General features: G+C 34.6%; 1 protein-coding gene across 3 annotated transcripts in view; it reads left to right on the forward strand.

The window, feature by feature from the left end:
* NUDCD1 (NudC domain containing 1) overlaps nt 1–15,262 on the forward strand; it is a 96,251-nt gene that overhangs the window by 30,131 nt on the left and 50,858 nt on the right. For all 3 annotated transcript variants that reach the window (XM_079902426.1, XM_079902428.1, XM_079902427.1), the window contains exons 3-5: nt 5,251–5,436; nt 9,262–9,442; nt 12,883–13,065. In XM_079902426.1, the coding sequence (XP_079758552.1) occupies nt 5,251–5,436; nt 9,262–9,442; nt 12,883–13,065 (550 nt within the window). The remainder of the gene's footprint in view (nt 1–5,250; nt 5,437–9,261; nt 9,443–12,882; nt 13,066–15,262) is intronic.

Here is a 15,262-nt window from a genome sequence, read left to right on the forward strand (position 1 = left end):
TCTTAATATTTACGGAATTAATTTTGTCCTAATTTATTTTTCCGTTTATCTGAAAAACTCATGTTTTTGCTACTAAAGAAGAGCGTCATCTTGTGGTGCCTCTTTAAATTGCATGTAAAGATGGAGAGGAGAGTTACTGGATTCCATTTGAAGCATGCATTTGTGAGGTTGCTTGTTAGTCCAGCTCAGTTGTATGCCAATATGTTCTTATCTAGACCTGAATCTAGCTTATTTTCTACAGCTGAATTTATTAATAGGGAGCCAGTAATTTACCTGGTTAAAGAAAAACGAGTGGAGTAAGTTCTTGGAACTGTGTGTGCTTAATGCATTATTGAAAGCTTTGTGGTACATAAAGATGTTACTCAGTCAAATTGCAATTAATTTAAAACACCCTTCCTTAAAGCTTTAGCAAAAAAAAAAAAAAAAGGGTGGGGGCAGAAAAAGGAAGACTTTTTTTTTCTTCCAAATAAAATTAATAGTTATTAGTGATAAAAGCCTTTCTCCAGAAAAAGATCACTCCCTTTTAAAAGGGCAAAATTTTAAATGTCAATGTCTAATAATACTAGTAAATGGCATCCTTATTTAATTTAGCTTGACCAGTTTTTTGAATAGTGTTTTCTGTAAATGTACATGTATTAGAAAAATGCTTTGTTAGTTCAGAGCTTGTCTCCTTGTAGTTGTAACTAAGAGATCCCCAAATGGTTTTGAGATGTTTTCATAAATATGTACAGTTTATGAAAACAGTACTTATTTACTGTTTAGTGTCATTTATATACAATATGTGGACATTGAGATTTTTGTATTATGTTTTGTTGACTCAGAAATCTAATTAAAATACTGCGTAATATATTAGCCTGAAAGAAAAACTGAATATGGTAGTTTCGTTCATATTAGGGTTTTTTTTTTTGGCGGGATGGGGAGTTATTCTATAAGTTGCATTGAGTTCTGGGGTATCATTTGTTTAGAAAAACTTGAGAATTGGTTTCTTCTCAAGAAAGTGTGGAATACAGGAAAGACCAGCTTTTGGAGTGTGGTCAACCAAGATTTGAATATTGGCCCTGCCATTTTCTAGCAGTGGAATTCCAGGCAAATTATTTAATCTTTTTGCACAGAGTTCTTTATCTTCTTAAAGTGGGATAATAATTTCAACTTCATAGGGTTTGGAAATAATTAAATGAGATGGCAACAAGTCAAAGCACTTATTTAATACAATACTGTACATTGTAGTCATTCAATAAGTGCTCCATTTATCAATGAAATTTTAATTCATTTGCAATTCACCTGTGAAATGTTAGAATGATTTTCAACAGGTTTGAACATAGTTACGTTAATTTTTTTTTTGGCTGGAGGAAGAAAATGATTGGGTGGGACCAGGACATTATAGATGCACATTACGTAAAGCTTTATTATTAGGACACTGTAAAACTGTTATTGAAGGTTATTCAGAAATAATTTAGTACTCTAATTTACACAAGAAAATATTTTATTGGTACAGTCCATTTAAAATTAAAATGTACTCTTTGAGAATTAGTTTTCAAAAATCAGGAACATTTAGATTCTTTCACATAAACTATCATATAACTTTAAGATACTGTATGTTTTCTTTTGAATTTTAATTTAATTTTGGCTTTACATTTATAGACTTGAATATCTTAATCATTCTACTAGATATTGCACTCATTTATCTGATAATTAGGTACCTAGTAATCTCAGTTATGTGGAACCTTGTATTTAAAAGAAGATGGCTTAAAGCCACCTTTATAATTGAATATGAAATGAAGAATAGTGGCTTCCTAATAATGCTTCCCTAGATTAGACATAGTGAAGAGCATGTAATGGAGGAGACCACTAGAAACTTTTACTTTGAAACAACTATTCTGAGGAAGAAGTTCCATTTTATTTTATCTTATTCACATCCTTTAATTATGTATATCACACGTAAATTATTCAATATGGAAAAAAAACAGTCAAGCAATGTATTTGAAGCAGTAATGGAAAATTCTTCTTTACCCCCAATCTCCCTTACCACCAGTTGCACTTTGATCTCATTTTCCTAATAGTAAATGCTATTAACAGAATAGCACGTGTCTGTCTACAGCTTACTCTGTGCTGTCATATCGCAGTGTTTGTTTCAACGTACATGGATTTATACATATTCTGCATCTTTTTTCCCAGTTATTATCTTGGTGATCTTTTTGATGTATTGTAAATCTACTTCAGTATATTTAACAGTTATTTGGTATTCCAAAGGATGATTATTCCACAGTTAACCATTCCTCTGCCAATGCTCTCCAGACAGTGATGCCAGGTACACATCTATAGTTGAACACATTGGATTTATTACTTTCCTCAGCAGAGGAGAATGCATACCATGCGGAACCATAGGGTATCTCAGAAGATGTTAGAAAGGACTTATTGTAGGATTGAGCTTATATTAGATGATTTGGGGGGAGGATTTAAGAGACTGGGGCTTTGCTCTGGATTGGATACTGTTAGGAAACTGGATAATTCCATGATGGATATCTTAATAAGTCTTATCCAGAAGGAGGGAAGAAGACTGGGCCAAGGCTCAAGCTGTGGTTAGTAATAGTGGCATGGATTAGGGTCCTGTTTGTAGCTTTGGCAATGTACATGTTTTATCTGTGTTCAGATACCATTACAGGGTGAAGCTGTTTTTGTCTTGTTCTGTTATGGTGACAGAGGTTACACAGCGGCCTTGTCTGATGACGATGTTCTGTGAAGTTGTTTATGTTCATCAGGAGAACATAGCTGTTAGTGTCACCAGCTCATAGCAAAACCAAGGCCTAGCTGATACTACCAGGCTAGCACTGGGATGCCAAGGGCTGCTATTTTCTTACTTACTGATGATAAATAGCTAGGTTGTATCTTAGTTTTTATTGACACAGCTTTTCATTTTCATCGTTAAAATAAACATTCTCATTATATGGATCTTAGTGTACATGTGCAAGTATTCTTATAATATAAATTCCTAGAAGTGGAATTATATTAAATGGTATATAATGCATGATAAAATTTGATTTATAATCATTGCTGAAAGCCTATACTTATTTCTGTTCCCACCAACAGGGCACCTTAGCCAAGAATAGACATTAACAGTCTGACATTTTTTTTTCTGGCTAATAGAGATATCTTATTATTTTAATCATATATTTTTTTTACTAGTGAGTTTGAGCATTTTGCTCATTTTTTTTAAAGCCATAGTTTTCCTGTTCATATTCTTTTCCCATTAAAAAAATTTTAATAACCTTGTCTTTCTTGTTGAGTTTTAAGGGTACTTCGTATGTTATAGATATTAGTACTGCTTTATATTTGTGGCAAGTATTTCTCTCTCTACCTCCTATATGTCTTTTATTTACATAGGAAGGCTTTCTCCACCTTGAGATTATTAAAACATTATTAATCTTCTAGCACAGTTATTTTACTTTTCCCTTAAGACATTTATTTTATTAATCTATCTGGAGTAAGGAATATTTTTGTGTAATTTTTTCCCTAAAGGTCCCTAGTGTTCCACTATCATTTGTTGACCAGTCCATTTCCTTCACAATAATTGGAAATACCACATCATGTTCTAAATGCCTACGTAGACATCAGCCTGCAGTAAAATTTCTCTTACTTGACCTTCACTTAACTAACTGGGTTAACTGATATTCTCTATTCTCTTTGAATAACATACTGACTAAAGACCACTGTAAGCTTAATGTTTATTGCCAGTAGGCTACTCAGTACTATGCTGTTACAATTCTGTTTCTGTTAGTTGAGCTTTACATCACTAATACGCAGATTTTGTCATTCTAAAAACTTTATGCCAGCTGTGTTTGTCGTTGCATTTTCATTATTTAATGCAATATTATGTAAATCAGTAAAATATGAGTACAGAAAGAAGGAAAGTTGCTGTTTTAAAGAAAATTGCATGCTTTAGAAAGAAACAGTGGGTCACTAAAAAACTTGAGGCTAATAAGGACATAGTTTAATTTTTTTTAATATGTACATATATTGATCTAAACAGTTCTAGGAGTAGGGAATGAAATACGTGAATCAAGGATTATTTTTGTACTGCAGGAAAACCTGTTAACTAAAAACTAAAGCAACAATAAAAAAATAATTGAGGGCTTCCCTGGTGGCACAGTGGTTGAGAATCTGCCTGCCAATGCAGGGGACACGGGTTCGAGCCCTGGTCTGGGAAGATCCCACATGCCGCGGAGCAACTAGGCCCGTGAGCCACAACTACTGAGCCTGCGCGTCTGGAGCCTGTGCTCCACAACGGGAGAGGCCGTGATAGTGAGAGAGCCGCGCACCGCGATGAAGAGTGGCCCCCGCTTGCCACAACTAGAGAAAGCCCTCGCACAGAAACGAAGACCCAGCACAGCCAAAACTAAATGAATTAATTAATTAAAAAAAAATTAATTGAATTGCATACAGTTTGGTGTATGAGAGGAAGTTTATTTTCTCAGTTGTAGCCCTTTTTATATATTTTCTTGTAAAACATTTTAATGATGTGTAATCCATCTTACAACTTTATATTGTAAGGACATATACATGATAAAAATGTGTCAACAAAAACCCAAGCTGTTAATAACATAATACAGCATTTTCATACCACAGGAATGTCCGTGTCGGCATTTAGAACATGATGCAGTATTTCCAATTAGTTAAAAATACTGATCATTAATTTTAAACTTAGAAGAATGAAGACTAGATTACTGCATTGTATTAGTTTTCTGCCATATTGCTGTGTAACAACTTACTTCAGAGCTTAGTGACTTGAAACAAATGTTTGTCATCTCACAGTTTCAGTGAGATATCAGAGTGGCTTAGCTGGGTGGTTCTGTTCCAGGGTTTCTCAGAGAATGTAGCCAAGGTGTCAGCCAAGACTGCAGTGATCTGAAGGCTTTACTAGGGCTAAAGTGTACACTCCCAAAATGATGCACTCACAGGGTGCTGGTTTTTGTCAGGAGCCCTCACTTCCTCCTCATGTGTGTCTGCCATGTGCAATCCAAGAGAAAGCAAGATAGAAGATGTAAAGTCTTTTATGACCGAGTCCAAGAAGTCACATACCATCACTTTTATTTCTTCGAAGTGAGTCAGTGGGACAGCTCACACTGAAAGGCAGGGGAATTAGGCACCTACTCTTGAAGAGGAGCGTAACCAGTGCACTGGAGATATTTATTCTGTGTGTGTATGGGTCACAGAGAGGGCGGGATTCATTTATAATGTTTGGTTTCTTTTTAGGACACTGCCTTAGGAAAACCACGAGAGGTGTTTCGACTTCCTACAGATTTGATAGCATATGACAATCGCCTTTGCGCATCCATGCATTTCACATCTTCTACTTGGGTTACCTTGTCAGATGGAACTGGAAGATTGTATCTCATTGGAACGGGTGAACGTGGAAATAGTGCTTCTGAAAAATGGGAGGTGAGGTTTTTTTTTTTCTTCTTTAGACTTAGCAAAGTCTGGAAAGTATATTCAAATTAGAACTTAATGATTTTGAAATAACACTTTTTTAGGGATAGTTTACATGTGACCTCTTGATTTTTATAATATATAATGTTTTGGATATCTTTTTAAGTTAAATAATAAAATGTATACCTTTTATGAAACTGATATATTAGCTATTCCTGTTTTGATCTGGGGTGCGTGCAGTTGTCAAGAATTGCATTTGCTTTTCAGCAAATACCTATTGAGTGTTTTATAAGTGTAAAGCAGTACACTAAGCAATGATGCTGCCACCTTCTTCTTCTTGAAGAGTTGGCCAGAAAATTGCATTGTCATGTCTTTTCTCCTCTACTCTTGTTTTATTTGCTGGTATGTTTAAGGGCCCAGCACACTGCTGCACCACTCTGCTAACTGTCTGGTATGTTTAAACTGGTCAAATAGTAACTATACCAGAGTATTCCCAACTTAGAAAAATATACTGTAGAATAAATAACTATAGTTACGTACCAGTCTCCAAGATGTCATTTTTACTTCAGTTTTTTAAAAACAATGTAACAGACTTAAATCTGAGGGGCAGGTGTTAGGATTTTAATAGTAATAAATATGGAATTATTTTCTCTAGAGCCACAGTTTTTGAAGGTAGAGAAGAATGACACTGAGTTGTGCTAATAAGTACAATGTGATATTGCTACTGTCTAAATCTCAGCAGGTGGCCTTTTGTTCTGGGTAGCTAAAGCGATATAAATTTAATATTTTACATCTTATAAAATATTTTTATCAGACCAATAGATGCCTACAAAGACCAGGCTTTAATTATTTGAGAAAAACCAAGAAAGCCTTAGTGGTTTACCTTTCTTACTAAGTTATACCAAATGCTATACTTCCAAATTGTAGTATGTTCAAAAAACTAAACAAAAAACACAGTAAATTATCAGAACAACAATAGCCTGTTTATAGGGGGCCTTTGTAGTCACCGTTTCAAATAGTTATTGGACATTGTGACATTTTCTGTTCTGGCCTCCAGTAATAACTTTTTTTTTTTTTTTCCTTGCTGAGGCAATGTGGTATATAGCACAGCTACCTGAAATAGTTGGAGGGAATTTGGAGAATGATGGGCAGGAGAGATATGAATGAGAATTTATCTGTTATCAAGCCGTGTGGATTCTGTTGGTTTTCAGTAGTAAGAAACACACTAACCTTGTTCACCTTCAGATTAAAAATAACACCACATATTCCACCAGAAGGAAATTCATATGGGTTTATATTTCATTTGGTTTCTGCTGTGTATATCTCCTTGGCACATATTAGGCCTTCAATAATATTTTGTAAATGAATTAAAAATTTAAATTCACTCCACATCCTCTTCAGTATTTGTACTATCATAATGAAATCAACACTCTCTGGGGAGGTTGGGGGAGTGGGAAAGGGATGGGACTTGGGCATTACTGAGGTGGGAGGAATACTGAGGGATATTGGTCGCTTTGAGAGAAATAACTCAGTAGAGTTTCGAGACTTTGGGGGAATTCGTGTAAGAGAGGAGGCTAAAGGTGAGCATGACGGGGGCATGGTAGGGCCTAAGGGGGCCAAGCAAGCGTGGTGGTGATGACTCAAATGTAGAAGGAGAAATAAAAGAAGGCAAGGAAGACTGCCTGTTTCCAAATGTGTGGCCTCTAATGTGATGGGGGTGCTCTATATCAACAATATCACAGTTGATTTGCTAGGTTTGTTCAGAAGACTGGAAACTTCAGCCTAAGAATTTTTAAGAGTCCAGACATCTACTCCTCTGGTCTCATGAGAGAGAAAGAAGAGAAGGAAACAGTAAACTGGCTACTTGTGCTTGGCAGAACTTTCAGTTTTTTCTCCCTGTGGTTTATTTCTTCTTGTCCCCCAAACAAAAGCAGAACCCAGTCAACCAACTATAAAAAACCATGTCTGTCATCTCTGTTTTGAGTATTTGAGGTGTTTTTGGTTTTTTATCCCTGCTTATGGAAGACTTTAGAATGGATTTCAAAGCTCTACTATTCGAATAATTTTGGCAGAGTTGCTCAAACACAAAGAGAAAATGATGACATTAAAGCACACTTTTCTTTTTTTTTATTTTCTTTTACTTTTTATTTTGCGGTACGCGGGCCTCTCACTGCTGTGGCCTCCCCCGCTGCAGAGCACAGGCTCCGGACGTGCAGGCCCAGAGGCCATGGCTCATGGGCCCAGCCGCTCCGCGGCACGTGAGATCCTCCCGGACCGGGGCACGAGCCCGTGTCCCCTGCATTGGCAGGCGGACTCTCAACCACTGCACCACCAGGGAAGCCCTTCTTTTATTTTTTATTGAAATATAGTTAACTTACAATGTTCTGTTAGTTTCTGGTATACAGCAAAGTGATTCAGTTTTACATATATATATTCTTTTTCATATTCTTTTCCATTATCGTTTATTACAAGATACTGAATATGTTCCCTATGCTATACAGTAGGATCTTGTTGTTTATCTGTTTTATATATAGTAGTTTGAATCTGCTAATCCCAAACTCCTAATTTATCCCTCTTCCCCTTTGGTAGCCGTAAGTTTGTTTTCTGTGTCTGAGTCTGTTTCTGTTTTGTAAGTAAGTTCATCTGTATCATATTTTAGATTCCACATATAAGTGATGTCATATGGTATTTGTCTGACTTACTTCACTTAGTATGATATTCTCTAGGTCCATCCATGTTGCTGCAGATGGCATTATTTCATTCTTTTTTATGGCTGAGTAGTATTCCATTGTATGTATACCACATCTTCTTTATCCATTCATCTGTCAGTAGACATTTAGATTGCTTCCATGTCTTGGCTATTGTAAATAGTGCTGCTGTGAACATTGGGGTAAAGCACATTTTTCTTTATAAGGCTTTCAGGTAGGAGCTGATATGAGGGGATTCCAGATAATGGGTTTAAAAAGAATAAAAAAGCTAATTTTTGTCTCAGATTAGTATTCAGCTATTTATTTTTTCATTTATTTGAAAAGCTTGTTTAGAAATTAGTCTTAAAACCTCTCCTATTTGGTATTTAATAAAAATATAATAGTCTTTTAGATTATGTGTTTGTCTTATAAAAAGAATTTGATAAGATTTTGTGTGTCTTTGCATAATGCTTTGATTCGCTTTTTAAAAAGGAGCTTCAGTATTTAAATAGCGTTGGTGGAATTATACCTTTTAAATGTAAGTGGGCTCTTTTGTTTTTGAAGAACAAGAAAGTTTTTGTGATTTGTTCTCTAATTCCTTTGACTCTTACCTTTGTAAATTTCCAGAAAACAAAGAAAAACAAACCAAACCAAAAACAAAAGGAAAAAAAACATACACACACCCACTCACAAATACACACGAACTGTATTCAGAAACTAAGAGGAAGAAAGCAGAAATAAATCAGAGATGAGACAGGGGAAGAGATGCAGTAATGCATGTTGACTTGCTCATGTCCTGTACAGAACATTCTTTAAACTTGACAATTCTTTTCTAGAAGATTGCTTTTAATTCCCTTTCTCCTTTAGATGCTGTTTGGATGCCCTGTTGTTTTCTTTGTTTTTAAGCCATGAGTACTGATCAGTTTTTTCTGTTAAACAATTAGATATTTTCCAAAAGTTCTTTCTTCAAGCAATATGGTTTAAACTTGTAAGCTTTATTTAAGGGCTTTTTTCATTTTTGTATCCTTGTAGTAAATATGGATAGTATCCGAGTTATTTGTTGGATTGTCAGAATTCTGTATTTTTCCTCTGTGCCATATACATTCATCTAATACATTTTTGTGAGTGTCATCTTTTTTCTTTTTTGTAGATTATGTTTAATGAAGAGCTTGGAAATCCTTTTATCATAATTCACAGTATCTCATTGCTGAAAGCTGAAGAACATTCGATAGCTACCCTGCTTCTTCGAATAGAGAAAGAGGAATTGGATATGAAAGGAAGTGGTTTCTATGTTTCCTTGGAGTGGGTCACTATTAATAAGAAAAGTAAAGGTAAAACAACAAAAATCTGATCTCTCTGTAGTGGTTGCCGTAATTTAGTAGGTTTTGAAATGCAAAGAAGTTCCTGTAAATGCTATTTGCTTTTTCTTAGGCACTGTGTTATGATTCTGGTATCTGCCACCTGGTGGAATGAATATTTATAGATAGTTTCTCCTTAGGTATGGATTATAAAAAAATAATAATGTGTTTCCATAGTCAGATGTGCCTTTTTGTGTAAAAGGAGACACTATTACATAATTTTGGAATAATTTAAGTGTATATATTTAATATATACAAAAGTATATGTTAATATGTGTATGTGTATGTATATATACACACACACACATACACACACACACACACACACACACACACACACACACACACATAGACACAAGATTTGTTCTTCGAAATATTTAATGTAATTTGTTTTTTCTTTCCAGTGTTGTAGTTTTACCTCTGGAGGAACACAGTAACTGAAAACTTCAGATTACGTGTTAGAAAGTTTCTGTAAAGGGCTAGATGGTAACCATTTGACTTATGTCATAACTACTCAACTATGATGTTGTGGTGCAAGAGCAACCATAGATGAATACATAAATGAATGAGTAAGGCTGTATTCTGGTGTTTATGGACACTGACATTTGAATTTTATATAATTTTTACATGTTTTTAAATATTCTTTTGATTTTTTGTGATTTAAAAATATAAAATTCATTTTTTGGCTCACAACTTTCTTTTCTTAATATCTCAGTTCCTCTTGTCCCTGAATTACTAACATAATTGTGTTACTTTTTATTTTCCCTGAACATTACAGAGCAGTGTTATATTTCTAAACTCTTTTGAGTGGAACATTTGATAAGTTATATTTTATGGTCAAGTAAGTTTGAAAATGTGGGCATACGATATCTCCATTTCACATTAAGCATATTCAAGTTTCTAGAAATTTTGAGTAGAAAAAATTTAATTTTGACCCAGCATTTCCCAACTCATTTAGCCATGGAATAATTCACTTGAGACCTACTGTTTTCTGTCCCACACATGTTGGGAAAAACCATCCAATAAAATATACAGTGTCTAAGTTTGGGTCTTTAGAGGAAGAAGGTAGGACTCTTTGCTATGAATGTACCTGTGGAGGAAAAATAGGAGTTTTTATTTCATTCATGAAATGAAAAGTCTATTCCTAAATATGTATGAAGTGAATGTGTGAATGTAGGTGAGGATTTAGAGAAAAAACACTGACAGATGTTTTAGAACAAATTGTATTATTATGTATGTATATGTGTTACTATGTGTAACTCATGACATTGAGTTATGATTTTTGACTGTTCATTATGAAGCTTACAAGCACTACCCACTGTAATAAAAATTTGTTACCCACAGTAACAATATAAGTAAAGGTACGGACTCAACTGAAATGTTTGGGTACTTTTTAAAGCAAAAAACAAAGACAAAAACCCCTTATTTTCATAGAATAAATTCAGTTAATTTACCAGAAACTCAGAATACAGTTAATTGTTTATATCTTAAAAATTCCAAGCACAGTTATTTATATTTGGTTATAGTAGGCAGATAGATCTATATCTGAATGTGTATAAAAATCATTTCTACCATAAACATATTTCATTTAAAAAAAAACCCTTATCAGTAGCTAGAATGGGAAGAAAATAGTCCACACCACACTTTTTCTGGTATCATCAGTTTGTAGCTTTTTTCAGAAGACACTTATCATATACTGGCTGAGAAAGTAGACAGGCTGGCTGTAGTGAAGGAACGGGTAGTTTTTTCAGAGGTTGATGTTTCAGGTAAGGCAGTCACTTTTATGATTTAGAGCACTGCTCTCCAACAGAAATTTTTCCAAAATGGACGTGTTTATATGTGAGCCACTCAGTGTGATAGCAGGTAGCCATGTGTGGCTTTTGAGCACTTGAAGTGTGGCTAGTGTGACTGAGGCATTGAATTTCAAATTTTACTTAACTTTAATTAAATAGCTACTCTGGCCAGTGGCTACCACTTGGACACCACAATCTAGAACAAATTTCATCAGACCCAGTATTTTTTTTTTAACATCTTTATTGGAGTATAATTGCTTTACAGTGGTGTGTTAATTTCTGCTTTATATCAAAGTGAATCAGCTATACATATACATATATCCCCATATCTCCTCCCTCTTGCATCTCCCTCCCACCCTCTAGGTGGTCACAAAGCACCAAGCTGATCTCCCTGTGCTACACAGCTGCTTCCCACTAGCTATCAGTTTTACATTTGGTATTATATATATGTCCATGCCACTCTCTAACTTCATCCCAGCTTACCCTTCGCCCTCCCCATGTCCTCAAGTCCAGTCTCTATGTCTGCATCTTTATTCCTGTCCTGCCCCTAGGTTCATGAGAACCACTTACTTTTTATTCCATATATATGTGTTAGCATACAATATTTGTTTTTCTCTTTCTGACTTACTTCACTCGGTATGACAGACTTTAGGTCCATCCACCTCACTACAAATAACTCAGTTTCGTTTCTTTTTATGGCTGAGTAATATTCCATTGTATATATGTGCCACATCTTCTTTATCCATTCACCTGTCAGTGGACACTTAGGTTGCTTCCATGTCCTGGCTGTTGTAAACAGAGCTGCAGTGAACATTGTGGTACATGCCTCTTTTTGAATTATGGTTTTCTCAGGGTATATGCCCAGTAGTGGGATTGCTGGGTCGTATGGTAGTTCTATTTTTAGTTTTTTAAGGGACCTCCATACTGTTTTCCATAGTGGCTGTATCAATTTTACAGTCCCACCAGCAGTGCAAGAGTGTTCGCTTTTCTCCACACCCTCTCCAGCATCTATTGTTTGTAGATTTTTTGATGATGGCCATTCTGACTGGTGTGAGGTGATACCTCATTGTAGCTTTGATTTGCATTTCTCTAATGATTAGTGATGTTGAGCATCCTTTCATATGTTTGTTGGCAGTCTGTATATCTTCTTTGGAAAAATGTCTGTTTAGGTCTTCTGCCCATTTTTGGATTGGGTTTTTTGTTTTTTTAATATTGAGCTGCATGAGCTGGTAAATTTTGGAGATTAATCCTTTGTCAGTTGTTTCATTAGCAAATATTTTCTCCCATTCTGAGGGTTGTCTTTTCATCTTGTTGATGGTTTCCTTTGCTGTGCAAAAGCTTTTAAGTTTCATTAGGTCCCATTTGTTTATTTTTGTTTTTATTTCCATTTCTCTAGGAGGTGGAGACACAGTATTTTAAAATAGGGATTTATTTACAGAATATTAGGTTGTAAATTTTTTTTATCCTTTTTAAAAAAGGTACCTAATAGTGTGCTTTTTAATAGTACATTTAAAATATTTAGTTTAAATTAGAATTAATATACAAATATATTCAAATATTTTTATTATATAGTTTTTTATTTGTAATTTTTTTGTTCTAAAATGCTTTATTTTCTTACAGATAAAAAAAAATATGAAATTACTAAGCGTAATATTCTCCGTGGAAAGTCAGTGCCCCATTATGCCGCCATTGAGCCCAATGGGAATGGTCTAATGATTGTCTCTTACAAGTCCTTTACATTTGTTCAAGTTGGTCAAAATCTTGAAGAAAGTAAGGATGAAGACATGTCAGAGAAAATCAAAGGTAATTTTACTTCGAATATCCATAGAGCTCCTGTGTAAAATATATCTGATTTGTCCTCCCAGCTAGGTTATGAGTTTTACCAGGTCAAGATAGGTGCTTAATTTTTCTTTATTTTCCTTTATATTTCCCAGAATGGTCTTTTATAAAATATACCACCTAAGTAGTGTGAACTGTTCAATTTAATACTTTTGTAATTACCAAAAATGTTTTTAAAACCTATATATTATCTTACCTGATTAGATATTTAATAAATACTTAATGAATGAATAAACAAATACTAATGTCTACTTGTTGTTGGTGTTTGAAAATCCATCATATTAGTATTGTCAGTAATAATTTTTAAAAATTAGCTAACCTCTCTTCATTATAGGTGTCCTAATTACACGTTCTTATCTTTCATACTAAACTGAAAGAAGGTTCCTTGGGGGTAGAATCACTAAGTTTTCTCAGTGTTGCATTCATTCATGAATGCATGAGTGAATGAATGAAGGTAATGTTTTAGAATGAAAAGAGTAAAAAGGTCTTTCAGGAGAAATTTATATTTGTATACAAAGAGTACATATTCTTTAAAAGTATTCCAGAGAACATTTTTCTATAATCATTACTGTTTATATTTGTGGTATTTATAGCCAGGGACTAGTATATTTTACTTAACAGAGATTTTCACAATATTTAACAATTATATATATTACTCTTTGAATCTACCCTTTTTATTACTTTAACAACTTAATTATTTAAAATAAAAATTAGTTTCACTATTTTTATAAGTATATTTTTATATACTTTTCCAGGTTTGTAAACATGTACAACTCCAATTATAAGGGTTGTGCTTGGTAGCGTTTTATTTAGCGTCTTGTGATGTTTTTATGTGAGATCCCTTTCTGAATAAATTCTACTATTTTGTCTTAATTATAATGTTAAACTCTCCTAAAGCTTAGCCAGAGCAGCTATCCATATCTCTAGACCACATGCGCTTTAGAACTCCTTTGGTGAGCGATTGTGGAAGAATGAAAGACTGCCTTAATCCTTAGAACCAGTCTGCCTAGTAGCTAGGACCATGTGGTTCCAAGACAGATTGGCAGGCTAGTTGGGACACATCATGTGTTTAAATCACTAGCCACTAGTCCAGTGTTTCTTTTGTTGACATCTCACACTATATTTTGCGTTCCTCCTGAATTCGTTTTTCCCTTTTAGTGTAAACCACAAGTCCCTTCCATTTTTCTGTTTCTTTTCTAATAAATAGCCCTTTCTTGTACCCACTTTCTCTTGGGAAATTTCTTCTGTATTTATTTTATCATTGGACTTTCACAATAAGAAAGGAAAATTGTTCTAATTTTTAAAAATTATGCATAGTTTGTTAATTAGTATGCTTTCTTTTAAGCACTCTTTTGAGTATGTATACCGGTTTCATTTTCTATAAACTTCAAGAAGACTGATATTATCTATTACCCATTTGGTATTGTCATGATATTATAAATAATGATATTTTCTTTGAAGACCTAATACAGTCTGTAGAGATATAGAAAGGTACTCAAAGCAACCAACAATGGAAAAAATTATTTAGGTGTCTGTATAGTTTTGATGGAGAGGAGAGTAAGAAAATTCTGGCTTTCTCTTTAGTCTATGTCCATGGCCTTAATTTATACTAAAAGCTCATGTGATTTTGCAGGTTCCTCCCATCCCCATATCTGGCAGAAATTCTATATTTCATGATTATTATGTATAAACTGCCTTGTTAATGTTTGTGCGAGACGAGGGATGAGTAGAACATTTCTTAGAGAGCTTATAGTATGTCTTTTAAGCTATATTTCAAGCATTTTCAGTAAGTTTTTATTAAAAGTACTTCGAAAGGCAAAAGATAGAGGATCTGAGACTTAAAGGAATGTGATGCAAGTTAGATATTACCCCGAAGTAACAATTTTATCCTAAAAATTCATGCTTTTTTTTTTTTTTTTTTTTTTGCGGTACGCGGGCCTCTCACTGTTGCGGCCTTTCCCCTTGTGGAGCACAGACTCCGGACGCACAGGCTCAGCGGCCATGGCTCACAGGCCCAGCTGCTCCGCGGCATGTGGGATCTTCCCGGACCGGGGCATGAACCTGTGTCCCCTGCATTGGCAGGCGGACTCTCAACCACTACGCCACCAGGGAAGCCCCCCATGCATTATTTTTTAAATTTATTTTATTTTTGGCTGCGTTG

Source organism: Stenella coeruleoalba, assembly GCF_951394435.1.
Source record: "Stenella coeruleoalba genome assembly, chromosome: 17".
Lineage (NCBI taxonomy): Eukaryota > Metazoa > Chordata > Mammalia > Artiodactyla > Delphinidae > Stenella > Stenella coeruleoalba.